At 27.3% G+C, this 15,035-nt stretch overlaps 1 protein-coding gene across 1 annotated transcript; it reads left to right on the top strand.

The window, feature by feature from the left end:
* Positions 1-1,090: 1,090 nt before the first annotated feature.
* Positions 1,091-12,470, top strand: LOC136085500 (uncharacterized). Its single transcript, XM_065806814.1, has 4 exons — positions 1,091-1,220; positions 10,689-10,768; positions 11,922-12,019; positions 12,447-12,470. The coding sequence occupies exons 1-4, from the start codon at positions 1,168-1,170 to the stop codon at positions 12,468-12,470; spliced, it is 255 nt and encodes an 84-aa protein (XP_065662886.1). The 5' UTR covers positions 1,091-1,167.
* The last annotated feature ends 2,565 nt before the right edge of the window (positions 12,471-15,035 follow it).

The raw sequence follows: 15,035 nt of genomic DNA, 5'->3' as shown, positions 1-15,035 counted from the left end.
CAAACAGTCACATTGTGTGTCTCTAGTTTGAGGTCGAATTTTTATAGTCTCAAAATTGTAAAGTGATGGAGAGTGATGTGTTCTCCAGAATTCTTTCTTAAACAAGAACGACACTTTTCACAAATTCCAAGTGGAATTTTTTTGTCATTACTAAAATCGATCCTCTCATTGAGTATTGTTTGGCATTTTTCTTTTAGGAAAGGTGTCAGTTCCTTCTGACATTTACTGAGCAAGAAAACAGACAGTTTTCCTGCAGTCTTGGTGGTTTTTTGCTGTATTTGTATTTTTGTAAAATTCAGATGTGCGCAGTTTTGCTCTCGTGAATAAAGTAAATAAATCATGCCTTTTCCCGAAATTTTTATTTTCCCGAAATTTTCCCGAAATTCAAAAACTGTCTTATTTTCACAGTTAAAAATAATTTTTATGAAAAGTTAAACAGAAAAACAGAAGAATAAAAAAATATTATATTTGTTTGGTAATAAAGAAAACTTATCTTCTTGATATCTTTTAATTTTTCAACTTTTTTTTATGTTTTCATAAAACATAATGCTCTTTATGCTACAGTATGTTTGTTTACTTGAATTTAAAATTATATCTTACTGTAAAAATGCAAAACAAGCTGTCATTTCGAATGTGTGTGTAATCAATAAATTCAGAAAATTTAAACATCAATAACTTGCCAGGACATTGTAATCTGATTTTAATACTTATATCCAAGTGATCCCCATAGTGTGGGCTATCATTCCACAAAAGGGTTTTCTCGGGTCAGAAAGTCAAGGTTAGAACCCATTTTATAACACTGTGTTTAATTTAAAACGGAAACAAGCAAAGTAGTTAAAACCTTCCAAAAAATTTTTTGTGTGCATATAACTGCTAAAGTTTTAAATCAAACTCTGTTTATATTTCCGAACTAGATTTATGAAATGCAAATCAAAATATTCAAGGCAATCTAACTTGTATATATATTTACTTAACGATTATTTTTTAAAGTAAAATAACCCAAGACAGACAAAATTAAGTTACTTTCATTGTTTAAGTAAGCAATATTTTAAATTCGGCGTACGGCTATGTTTTTAGCGCGTTTTTATTAAGTTGTTTTCGTATTTTACTAAATATTATAATTGAAATTTTAGTTTAGATGAGAAAGTTTTTATATATTATTTAGCCATGGATACGACTAATATTCAAGTTGGTATAAGAATAAGACCCTTAATACGCAGGTATAATGAATTTTTTAAGTTAATTTTTCCTAGTTAAAATTTTCCCAGTTTTCTGACTATGAACTTTTTATTACCAAATTATCAAATTTTTAATAATAATCAAATTTTTCCAATGTTCAACTATTACTTCAAGTTGACAGGTTATATATCACTCTAATATTTCATTCATTTTTTAAAAAATTAGGTTCAATTTTACAAAAAAAAAACTAAAAAAACAAACATAAAAACAACATTAAATTGTTTACGATAAGAAATGAGTTTTACTCGCAATTATACTTTAAAAATTACTAAAAGCTATATATACAAATTGGTATAACAGATGAGCTAATCTATTTTACCTATGTGACATGAAATTTTCAAATTAATAATATACTAGGTTCTTATATATCATTAGAAAGGGCTTCAATACAGAATTTTAAAGGTAAGCAAACCTACCAAAGTTATGGCGTTATAAGTACCTATTTTTCAATAAATAGATTTTTTAATAAATAGTAGTCAAAATTGAATTTTTCTAAAGTAAAATCATTAGTACTTTGTCAATACCTATCTAAAAAACTATATCTTGGTATCAAAAGTTAAGCGTATATGAGGGCTATATTATTACATTAGTCACTTGTCAACGGGCATATCCAGGGTGTTAGAAAAGGCACCACAACCTTTATAAACCTCAATAAATGCAAGTTTTATCCATAAAAGAGTGTATTTAAATGAAGTTAATAGTTGTTATATATAAAAAGTTGTTATCATTTTATTTTACACCTTAAGGAAATATTAGAGTTGTATCTAAAAGTTAGGGTAGATATGGTGGTGATGGTTTAATACACCTTAGTATAAAAAAAAAAATTATTCTAATGAATATTTTTTTAGGTAAAACTACTACAGGGTTCATGGTACTCAGGGAAAACCTAGAAAACCAGAGAAAAGTTTTTAAAATTAAAAAATCAGGGAATACCTGGAAAAGTCAAAGAATTTTTCTTTAAAATCTCTAAAATCAGGGAAAACTCAGGGAATATTTTTTATTTTAATATTTCTGATTGAAATTACTTTACAGTATCCAGTTTTTGAATCTTTTTTAATATTGAAAGTTGCTCACTACAGTGGTTTTATAACATTTATAAGATATAGTAGCTATATGTTTAGATAAATGGATTACTGTAGTAACTATTTGTTTTAGGAACCAGTATTCAGTTGCGAAAGTAATATATCCTTCAACATAAAAAAGGAAAAATATGTACTTTTTACCGCATGAATTCAGGGAAAAAATTCTTAAAAATATAGGAAAATCAGGGAATTATCAAGGAAAACTCAGGGAAAATGGATTTCAAAACTGCCATGAACCCTGTACTATAACAATTACAACAAATGAAATTTGTTGTAATTGTTTAATAAAAAGATATTCATTACGATTACAAAATATATATTAGTGGTGTATAGTTTGACATAGTGGGTGAGAGACATAAAGTCCTTTTCCTCTGCCTCTGACCCGAAACTTTTTTTTTCAATTGCTATTACTGCACGCTAAAGTTACCAAAAGAAAATTTAGATGCAGCAATGATACCTCATATATATATTTACTTAACAATTATTTTTTAAGAAAATAATCATGTCACCTTGTGTAGCTGGAGTGGGAGATGCTCCCCCATCTTTACACAAAAAAATACATATTTCCTTAACCTAAAATCAAAGAATGTTTCAATATTATAATTATTTTTATCATTATAGAATGTGAAATATTATTAAAAATACGCTTACAAATTTTACCTATTTATCTGTGTTGTGTCCATTTCTTTAGGTGATGAGATAGTTGCCCCTCTTAATCTAATTATAAAAGATTATTTAGAAATTAAAATTAGATTATATTTGCGATAAGTTTCCAAAATAATATTATACATACAGCAATATAAAGTAATACAACCCAACATTATAAAGTAACATTATACAACTGGTATTGAAAGTCTACTATAACTAGAATATTTCATATAGCTTAATGGAAAAATAATTAAAAGCTAAAATAAGGTTACTATTTTAAAATAAGGAATTTATAAAAATCTCATTAACAAGAAATAATATTTGATTACATTGAAGATGTATTTAAAAACTAATTTTTTAGTTTTAGCTTTTAGTAAATGATTTAAATTAAAATTCCAATAACAAAACTATATATTAATAATTTTTAATGATAGACACCACGCAAAAGTAAGCCGCAGCCATCAAAAATTTTATGTGAGTTTCATAACTTGCAATGCCTTTTAGCTAGTCACAACACTTAAAGTATCTGTTTTGCAAGTCTCATCACTCGCTTTATACCTTTCTGCAAGTCACATTATTTGCTGTATTTATTTTGCAAGTTTCATCACTTGCCATACCTTTTTCAAAAGCCCAAAGTCTTGCAATATCTATTTTGGCACTATTAAATATTACAATTGTGAAAATAATACACATTAACATTAAGAGTATATTAATTCTCCTGAAACAACATCAGCAGCAAGCTGGAATTTTTTCATGCAATAATCAACAGCTTCAGAATCTATTTCGTTTTTTTGCCGGTAAGAAATACTATGCAATGCTAATTCTATGAAGAAATACTATGTAATGTAAGAAATACTATGTAATGTAAATTCTATCTTGCAAAATTTTTTTTGTACTTTTTCTACTCTACTATCATACTCGACAGACTTAGATTGTTGAGTATCATACCATTCATGGCATAATTTTCTACCTACAATTCTCTCAGACAAATCATCATCTAAGTCATCAAATTTCTTCATCTATTATAATATTATATATTAGATAGAATTTTGAAAAATCATAAGTTTTAAACCACAAATTTGGAATGTGGAACAAGAAAACTTAAAAAATCACGTGTTAAATATTTTTTAATGACAATTCAACTTATTATTAAAATTTTAGTAATAAGTTGAATAAAAATCTATAAATAATCTTTTTTATTATTTATTTGTTAAGATGAATACTTTTTAAAGTAATAATTCAACTGAAAACTTGATTTGAAATGTATTTTTAAATTTTGAGAATGGCTATAAAACAAATCAAACTACGCAATATTTTATTGTTTTTATTTAATATCAAAACCGCAGAATATATATATTCTTCCGATACATAGACAAATACATTAATGAAAAAACTAAAGCTTTTTTGTCTGACTTCCAGGACTTCACATGAAAAAAATTCAAACAACAAATCGCCCACCTTTTCCCTTTTAAGCACTTTTCGCACTGGTACGCTTTTGGGTGATCCCCTCACCATACCCGCATACATAATTTTTGGATACCCCATGGGAACCAATTTTCAAACCTGAATTATCGCTCTCGAAGGCTTGATGTTGAATGTGCATAATAGCTCTTGTTAATAACGTGTTTCAGTTTTATAAGTGAAAAATATTGCGCTGGGCGATTTAATTCATCACATGCATTAATATACTTTCTTGGTGGTGGGTATGTAAATCTAGTTTTTATCTCTTAACAGCTATAAAAATTCAGTTTAATGGTTCTAAGGTAGGCTAATAGTAAGATTTTCTGATTTCTGCAGTAGTAGTAGTAGTAGTAGTATTAGTAGTAGTAGTAGTAGTAGTAGTAGTAGTAGTAGTAGTAGTATGATTCTATCTGTTGACCAAGATCGTACCCCTTCTTTATCTATTAGGCTGGCATAGATATATTTATAATAGATCGTTTCCAGTTCAGGTTTTAGAATGCTGGATATTTCTTGACTCAATTCATGAGTTTTGTTTGTATCTCTGTTTTTATATTTAGGCTACTCATTCTATTATCTCCTAATGAGGGTACAGCTCTAAAACTCAGTTTTATGGTTCTGAGGCTGGCTGGTAATCAGGTTTCCCAAAACTCTAAGGTAGCTCTATAGCTCTCAGAGAGAGCTAAGAGAAAGTAGCTCTATAGCTCTAGAGAGGCTGTTTCCATCAACAACTGTAAAATATCAGATTACTAACAGTGCCATTTTGCACATGTATACTATCCCTGGTTGTACTATTGGTGTGTATTGTCGAGACCACTTCACTTTATCACCTTTCTCTTTGTTCTATATAGCTCTCTTTCATCTCAAGACTCCATACTTTTCGATGTTTTTTCTGATTATCTTTATCATTTAACCAACATCGTTATGGTTGGTGACTTTAATCGTCACACTAAGTGGCTTGGCTCTAATGTCAGTGACTTTGCAGGTGTTAAGGCCCACAACTTTTATCTTTCTCATTTTATAATACAATTAGTCAACTTTCCAAATCGCTTTCCGGCCAATCTGAATCATTTGCCTTCTCTTCTCGACATATGTCTTGTTTCTGATCCTAGTCATTGCTTAGTTTCTTCACATTCATCCTTAGGTGTTTCTAATCACGGTTTAATCTCTCTAAAACTTTTATCTTAATCTTCTTCATAATCAGAATCCCCTTTTCATCATACCTCTTACAACTACCTTAGAGCTGAGGTCTCTTTCCGTGATTTTCACGATGGCCCTTGGGTAGAAATCTTTTGTCTTCCTGCTGACAAATGTGCTTCTTACATAACTTCTTGGATTCAGGCTGGCATGGAATCTTTTTCTCCCTCTTGACGATTTTAAATCAAGTCTTGCTCTTCTCCATGGTTTTCTTCACATTGCGCTGCTGCTATTTCCAATTTGAAACCATTACTTTCATATCTATCAGCAAAACAATTCTCCAGAAAACAGAACCTTAAATATTATAATGTGTTACAAAAAAGTATCATATCTTTTTTGTAACACATTATAATATTTAAGGTATTGTTTGTGGCATTTCATTTGTCTGAATTTGTTAGAGAGAAAGTTTTTTACATTCCAAATAGATTTTTGACAAGAAGATAATTGCAACTATTATTGGTTTAAATGATAATATTTTGCAAAAAGTTTAGGCAATTAGAACACAGAAATACTCTTAAAAAACTGCATCCGTGTTATAGGGACTTTAATTTTAAAAAAAAAAAAAAAATATCTTGAATCTTATCATAAATTGTAATTAGGTTTCAAAGTTTTGTTAAAATATATTTTGACACTCAAAGATACGACTGCATAAAGTTTAGGACCTCCTCATTTTTGGAAGGTTTTTAAATGTTTTGAAAAAGGTAAAAAAATGAAAAAAGATGCAATTTTTAATTTGTTTTTAACAGTTTCTATTTCATGTTTCACCTGCTGGAAAGATTGGTTGAAAAAGATATAAGTAAAATAACTTAAACTGAAACCTCTAAAAAAGAGTAGTGAATTATAAAGTACTATCTTTGTTGGGTCGCTATCTATAAAAATCTACAACCTTTTGAATTTCTTTTGTCTTTTTGTAATTTGTTTTGCATCACAACTTCTGAACTTCTGATTGTTCTAACTTGTTCCAGATTTAAAAAAGAAAGATTAACTTAATCTTTCACCCCTGTTTAGTTTTTTACTTATGATTTGAATCATTACTGCTTTTTGTTTTTTAAAATATCAAGTTGCTAAATCCATTATTTTCGGAAAGGTTATACCCTTTATCAGAAATAGTTACCTTATAAAAAATACTTTTCCTGTAAAAATTTTATTAAGTTGTCGTCTTTACATAAAATTTGGATCACATGTTTAGGTTTTACTCTCTTTTAATTTGTTTTTAGTGGTTATATCAAAATATTATGTTGCATTTCAATTTATAAAGCATTTGTTTATGATGGTTTTGATAAAATGAAAAATGTTATGAAACTTTTATAAAACTTTTCTTTAAAAACTACTTTCATTAAAAAAATAAATATGCAATATTTTGTATTTACTGGCTATCAGTAAGTTAAATTTATTTGATTTGTATTTTGCTAAAATCCAAAATTAATTTCTTTTAGTTTTCTAGGTTTTATTATTGTATTCTGTTTTTAACAAATTTATTTTTTCCGGTCTATATCCAATGCTGATGCTACTAGGTTTGTCATACTTGTATCCAGTTTTTTAACATTTTGCTTTCCACATCCTAATTTATCGCATTTACTTTCATTTTTGAGTGGAGATATTACCAATAAAGATAGTCTTTAAACTTTAGATTTAGATTTTAAAACCAACTCTTAATGCAATTGAAGTGTTTTACACTCAAATTATAATGATATGTAAATTATATTATATGCATAAAACTAAATAGATATTCCAAAATCAAATAAATTGAATTAAGACAATGATTATATCATCTAAGGTAAAACTGAGTATATTTTAGAAAAAAGTTAAAAATATACACTTATGTCATAAGGCTATAATCATATCATATGATAGAGTATAGGTCTTTAAATTCTTTAAAAGGATTGTCTATATTTATAGATCTTTTACTGTAAAAAGTTTCATAGTTTATTTTAACTGTTTATACTATTTTATATGCCTGCAAAGTGAATGTAATTTATCATATTTTTTTAAAAAAGTGATATTTTAATAGGCTGCTGCAAATGTTTAACTAACTTTTAATGCAGAATTTTGCTTTTTACCACAAGTGGTTACCCTAATTACACAAAAGTTACAAAAAATTTGCACTGCCTGTCTGTAGGTATTGAACTGTAGCACATTAAAGTTCCCAAAATTTTTTATAATATTGTGATTTTTAGCGGCTATGGGATTCAATAACTCATGCGACTATGGGATTCAATAACTGGTTTATAAAGCATTTACATTTACAACAATTACGTTACAGTTTGTTTCAAGTATAAAGCAAATATAGATAAGACTTTAAAGGAATTTTTTAATGATTTCGTAATTTTTATATGGGTATCAAGCCTTCTCAGGAAACATAGTTGCACACCTTATATGACTATATTTTGTTTTGAAAACTTGGCCATGGCTCCTTGCATGTTTTAAGGTAGCGATTTTAAAAAACGCGCTTAATAAAAAAATGTAAACTAAAACTTAGAAACAAAAATAAACTATAAACTAGGAAGAGAAATAAAATACAATAAAATAAAAAACTAAACTGAAAAATTAAAAATTTTAACGAATGATAAAATGAATAAAAAATAAACCAGATAAAATAAAAGCATTAAGTTAATACGTTTTTATTTTAATAAAAAAGTGTTTCACTACAAGAGTTTAGAAAAAATTGAAGTTTCAAAGTTATTTAATCCAAGCTTAATTATTTTGAAACTTAATTATTAAAAATTTGAAACAAAGTTTATTTTCTAATATCTACAAAGCAAATAAAACATGAAAAAAAAAATTTATCAGTTAGTAGGATTTGAGTCCTCATCCAATGTCGGTATAATAGTCGCACCTCATGAATGTCACAATTAATCAACCTAAGTGCTTCATCAATGTGGCAATATAAATGTCACAATTAATCAACCTAAGTGCTATAACAACGTGGCAATATAGGAAAAAACTATTAGCTTTAAATTATTAATTGAAAAGCTTTTAAATAAAGTTTGTCTTATTAAGTCACTTTTAAATTGAAAAATATATTTATTTTATGCTTTTATTTTCTCTGGTTTATCCTTTATTTATTTTTCGTTTAATTTTTCAGTTTATGGTTTGTTTATTTTTAATTTTCTCTTTAATTTGTGTGGTTTTTATAGCACATTCAACACATTCAAATTAAGTTTGCGTTTTTGCGGTATTTAAAAAAAATTTTTATTCGCAATTAATTTAATGGTTTTGGCTTTTAAACAACACAGAAATCTTGGACGAAAGTCAAAGCATTTAAAATTGACATTGTCAACAATTGATTATATATGGATCATTTTATGTGTTTAAATGATTTTAAAAATGCTTTAACTATTTAAAAACTTCAAAACAAAATATATAACTTAGTATATGAATAAAATAAATTTTCAATAACCAATTGTTGATATAGTCAAGTAGTTTTTTTCTAAAGCAACTAATCAAATGTGGCAATACATAAATAAAATTATTGGATCAAAATATAAATTTCTAGAGAAATGCTAGTGCTATTTTAAAAATTAACAAAAACAAGTTTCATCCTAATTAATCTAAGTATAATTTTTGTGATTCAAATTGTGTGAAGGATTTTATTTACTCTGAAATAGATAAAATAAACTGTTGATTTCAAAATTGTTTAACAATGATGGGTTTATACATTTTTATGATACAATTATTACATTTTAGAAATTAATTTATCAATTTAAAAAATTTATTTTTATTTTTTATAATAGCTCAAATTAGGGTTAAATATGTCCAAACTCTATTGAAAAAGGTTTAGAATATTAGACTTTAGGCTAAAAAATCAGGATGTTTAAAATATGGGAACTTATCAATATTGTAAGCATCGGTGTTACGTTCGTTCAACTACGTTTAACTACGGTCAACGAAGTTGAGCGTAATGAACGTAAATAAACGTAACGTAGTTTTGTTTCAATTACGTTACGTTTATTTACGGTATTTTTTGTATTATTCATCTTAGTTAAACGTAGTTGAACAAAGTTGAACGTAGTTGAACCAAATACATTTTAGAACAACCTAATTAACTTTTAAAAACCACTGATTTGTATTGCTAGTATAAATAACCAAAATTAAATTTAAGAAGGTGTTAAAGCCAGAGTTTAGTCTGATTTTAGAAAGTCGAGCCTAAGCCTGCGAAAATGTGGAAAATTTTTATTTCAATTTTGTTTATTAAATAGCTTACACGATTGGAAATAACTCTGCAATAGTAGTACTAAACTTTTTGTTTTTTACTAAAAATTAGTCAAAATAAATAAAATGTAGGTCCCCAAATGTGGCAATAGCCAGTATTAAGTCCTGATTATCTTTTTTCAGTTTTGATTTAGTACATTTGATATCCTAGTTTTTCATGCATTAAGGTAATTAATTTACATCTTAAATTGACCTAATACCATTGCTAATCTTAGGTTGAAACTATTAGTTGAGGCAACATTCATATATATTTACTAATTGCAAATTGGTGATGAAGTTTTCAATATTTTAAGTTATCCTGCTCAACTTTGTTTAACTTCGTTCAACTTTGTTCAACTTCGTTCAACTTTGTTCAACTTCGTTGAATTATTATTTCGTTACGTTCAATTTTGGTTTTTGGGAAAATGAAGTCTGACTACGTTACGTTTCGTTACGGTCACAAAAATGAAGCTAACACTGGTGCTTACAATATTGAACACAGAGTTCTTGTGTAAAATGGCAGCCAGGAACTCTGATCTAAAAAAAATTAGTTTCCAAGTTTTTAAAGCCTCTGTATTTTTAGATCTAATGGACTCCAAAAAATAAAACAAAGTAGAGATTTTGTGACTTAAAAATTGGATTTCTTTTTGGAACTTCATATCCTGGATAATGATACATTATTAACAATTTTAACGATTTTCATTTTACTAATTTCATAGGGAAGTACAATTGTTAAAAATGCAAAATTAGTATAGCTATCAATTTTTATGTAGTTACTTTTTTTTTAATGGTTAGAATTTTATTTTTTTATAACTTGTTTACATTTTTTTATTAACTTTATCTATATATATATAATATAGTTTTTATGTGTAGAGAGATCCAAACTAACCAGGCTTGTTATTGGAATGCAGATAATAAAAGAATTTACAGTACAGAAAAAGAGTATCATTTTGGTAAGTAGTTTTTGTAATGTTTAAATAGTCAGGAATCACAGCATTCTAAAGCTCCCAAGATTCCAGAGTCTCCGAAGTGTTTCATAAAGTCATGCAACTGTATTATTTTATAGGTGTCTTAAAACACAAAAATTACTTTTATAAAAAATATTACTTTGACCTGGTAGCTGCTTATTCCTGCTCTGGGATTTAATTTTGTCAACTGAATTAAAGGGAAAATTACGCATTGACCACCAGAAACACTTGTCAAAACTTCTTTTATTATTCGACATGTAATTCTTTGCATTATTCGAATCTTTGAATAATGCAAAGAATTATAATCCTTTTTATAAAATATTTTTGTACAATTATAAAATTTACAAAGAATAAAATAAAATCTAATAAGTATCTTATACATTTGCTGACTTTTTTTGCCTACCTATATCCGTATGGTTTTTTTTAGCAAAAAGAAGATAAAAACTAAGAATAGTGAAATAAATTTATTGTTGCCAAACCCAAACTTTCAGTTGATGTAGTAGCATCTCTCATGCATATTCTCCCTATATTAGTCGATGTATGTACTGAAGCCCTCAGCTTCTTCCTATTTCAGTATGGCGTTTGAGTGCTGACTAAGTACGCTTTTCTGTATATACATTCTTCTCCATTTGAAATTTAATGCCAGTGCATGAAAAAGCACTAGCAGGATGGTTATTTTTAAGTTAGCCCGCGCGATTTAAAAATTCATTTTTTTCTGCTATTAAGATATTAAAATAAAAATAGAATAAAGAATGCTTTGAATAAATGCTAACTAAAATAATTTAAAAAAACTGGTAAAAAAAGGCTACGTTTCATAAAAGTTGAACAAATGAATAATGAGTTTTGTTGCATTTTAAAACAAAACACTTATTTTTTGGCAAGCGCTTTTTTATGTGCTATATATATATATATATATATATATATATATATATATATATATATATATATATATATATATATATATATATATATATATAAATATATATATATATATATATATATATATATATATATATATATATATATATATATATATATATATACAAATTAAATGTTTTATTTAATTTTGTTATATATTTTTATTTTTTTAGGTGCCTTTAAGTATCTTGAAAATTTTGTATATGATTTATCTTTTTAGATGAAGTCTTTGATTCTACATCATCAACTGAGAATATTTATAATATTCTTGGAAAGCCATTGGTTGAAAATGCAATGCGTGGTATAAATGGTATGCAAGTTTTTATATATATATATATATATATATATATATATATATATATATATATATATATATATATATATATATATATATGTTATTGTCAAACTTGTTAGTTTTAGTAATAATAGCAGTTTTAGTAATAGCAGTGCCCCTTTCAGCGTGATTGACACAGAACTCTTGGCAGCCATTGCAACTGAGTTGGTGGGGAGAAAGAGTCGCAGCACTTTTTTGTTATAAGAAAATGTGAACGAAAGTGTTTTCAAATATCTAACTTACGCAAACTTCAAATTATGTAATAAAACATACTAAAATATATATCAAGTTGTACAATTTAACTTACTTTTGAAAATTGCATTGGGGCTACATCTCCTTAATTTTGATCTATAGCATTTATTTCGATTTTATAAAGTCTTATTTATTATATAGTTTTAAAATTTTCATTAGTCAGCTTGCCAGCCGAGTGGTTAGCTCGCAGAACTTCTGAACGAAAAAGCCCTGGTATGAAACCTACCACTGGTGACTTTTTTTTTTAATCTTTTTCGATTTTTTTAAAATACAAAATAAAACACTTTTAAAGTTTTGTAGATATTGTATACATACAAACGAAAGGATTTTTAAAAAGACTAAAAATTCACTAAGACAAATTTGTTGCGTATGTGTCACGATTGAGATACTTATGTTATTAATGTGCTCAGGTAATTAGTCCTAATAAACTGTGGATGGTCTGAAAAAAATGATGGTATGAGACTTTATAAAGAAAAAATTTAATAAGGCAGTCCTGCTACTCCAGAAGATTCTGCTGTGTAGGCAAAAAAAAAAGAAAAGCGTAGCTACAAAAAACTTTAACACTTTATTTTAAAAATTACAAGACTTTTTTTGCTATATTTAAATTTTTGCTATAAATATATATGGTCAGATTGAAAAAATTGAAAACATATTGTGTTTAGGGTCGGATTTGAACCCTTGCAAAACGGCACAGATGACAGCGCATTAAACCACTGATCTACTGAGTTTATGCATGTAATTGAAAAAAAAATCATTTTACCAATAACAATCAGTATAAGATTTTATTCTTTTACTGATTGGTAAAGCGCAGCTTTATTGCATAGCAATAAAGTTGTCTTTGTATATAAACACATATGTTATATGCAAATGTAAAAAAATCCACTTATATAATGTTTTATACAGGATCGTGTGTACTCTCGAGTCCTTAATACAAGGGGGGGGGGGGGGAGTCTTAATCCAGATCTAAAATTTGCATCATAAAAAAGTAACCATATTTGGTGAAGACTTTAAAAAAAGTTTTTTTTAATGAAAACTATTTCTTTATAACTAAAGTGTCAATTACAAATTCACTTTATGTTACTCATTTTATTAATTTAGTTTTATCAAAAGATATACTGGAAAATGTTGTTAAAAAATAGGTTGCATAAACCTTTTAATTAATTTTTATACTAGTTTCTTCCCAACCAACAATTGTTACTCACAATTATTTTAATTTATGTTAGTTTGACAGTTTCCTTAAAAGCTTGTATAAAATTACTTATAAGACCAGTTTAGTCACATTTAAAGCCTTCTAAATGAATGATGTAAAGTAATAAATAAGCTGTAAAGTTTCAGAAAATTGTGTCAGAAATATTTTGAAAACATTTTTAAAATGTGTGTGTATATATGTATATATATATATATATATATATATATATATATATATATATATATATATATATATATATATATATATATATATATATATACACTGCGACCATTTTCTATAGGCGCATGTGGATTATGTCTTAAAAGCCTACTTAACTTCTTTTTTATAGTGTATTTCAATAAATTATAAATAAAGTTTCAAAAAATAATAAAAATTATCAAAAAATAATATCAAATTTGAAAAGAGGTTAATCATAAATTAATTAAATTCAAAAGATAGCTGACTATTTTCTATAGACGCAGTTCACATTTTTTTAACAAAACTATAAAAAAAAAGTGTTTTCATCAAGTTTTTAGTACTCGATTGAATCTTTTTTGCGCTAAATTACTTGATAAATTTGTTTTGGCATACTTCCCACCAAGTTTTCCAGCACTTTTGACTCCATATCTTCCCAACACTCTGATACCGCTACTTTTAGCTCTGCCACAGAGTTATATTACTTCTGGTCAGCATAGATACGTCTTACAATGATTCCCCAGATGTTTTCAACAGGATTCAAATCTAGACTGCAAGCAGGCCACCACATTTGCTTGATTTTTTAGCTTCAAACCAAGCTTTAGTCTTGTTACTAGTCTGAATGCTAGCGTTGTCTTGTTAAAAAACAAATTTTTTGCGTCGGCATTTGTTTTTAAATGGAATCAAACATAATTTTAGCACATCAATGTATTCAGAACTTTTCATTTTGCAAGATGTAAATGCTAAATTTAACTTTCCTGTTGCACAAAATCCAAGCCAAACCATCAAAGATCCACCTCCGAAATTCCTTGTCGAAAAATATTTGGGTTCTCTCCTCAAATCACGCCAGTAGCCACTAAAACCATCAGGCCCATCAAGATTAAACTTTTTCTCGTCCGAAAAAATCACCTGGTATTGAAAACAAAAATATTCAGCTGTTTAGAGATCTTACGTATTTATGAAAATTTAATCTAAAATTTCTTACTTGTTCCCAATCGCGTGCCATGTTATCCTGGGCGAATTCCATCTGTTTCTGTTTGTGAACGGGCTTCAAATTTGGTGCTTCATTCATTTTTGATCGTACAATGTGTGGGCTGTCTTTAAGACCTTTCCTAATCGTCTCCTTGCAAACATTTAAACCCAAATCTGACTTAATTGTTTTCAAACTTTTTGATGAATTTGAACAATTCTGCGTTTTTCACGGCCTAAAACCTTAGATTTCTTTGGTTTCCTCTTGATTGTAGCATAATCTGTTGGATTTTTTAAGAAATTACAGGTAATGTGATCTGATCTCTTCAATCTTCTAGCAATTTCTCGATTTGGAACTTTGTCTCGATAATAAGCTAATATTTGACCTATTTAAA

Source organism: Hydra vulgaris, chromosome 09 (genome assembly GCF_038396675.1).
Source record: "Hydra vulgaris chromosome 09, alternate assembly HydraT2T_AEP".
Taxonomy (NCBI): domain Eukaryota; kingdom Metazoa; phylum Cnidaria; class Hydrozoa; order Anthoathecata; family Hydridae; genus Hydra; species Hydra vulgaris.
Note: the sequence above shows the minus strand (reverse complement) of the source record. Positions and strands in the feature narration are given on the sequence as shown.

What these genes read in the sequence shown, in the direction of transcription:
- LOC136085500 (XM_065806814.1), top strand. Translation starts at nt 1,168, where the DNA reads ATGGATACGACTAATATTCAAGTTGGTATAAGAATAAGACCCTTAATA. An exon ending in ATAAGACCCTTAATACGCAG is followed by an intron (nt 1,221 to 10,688) that starts GTATAATGAATT and finishes TTTTATGTGTAG; the next exon opens with AGAGATCCAAACTAACCAGG. An exon ending in GTGGTATAAATGGTATGCAA is followed by an intron (nt 12,020 to 12,446) that starts GTTTTTATATAT and finishes AATTTTCATTAG; the next exon opens with TCAGCTTGCCAGCCGAGTGG.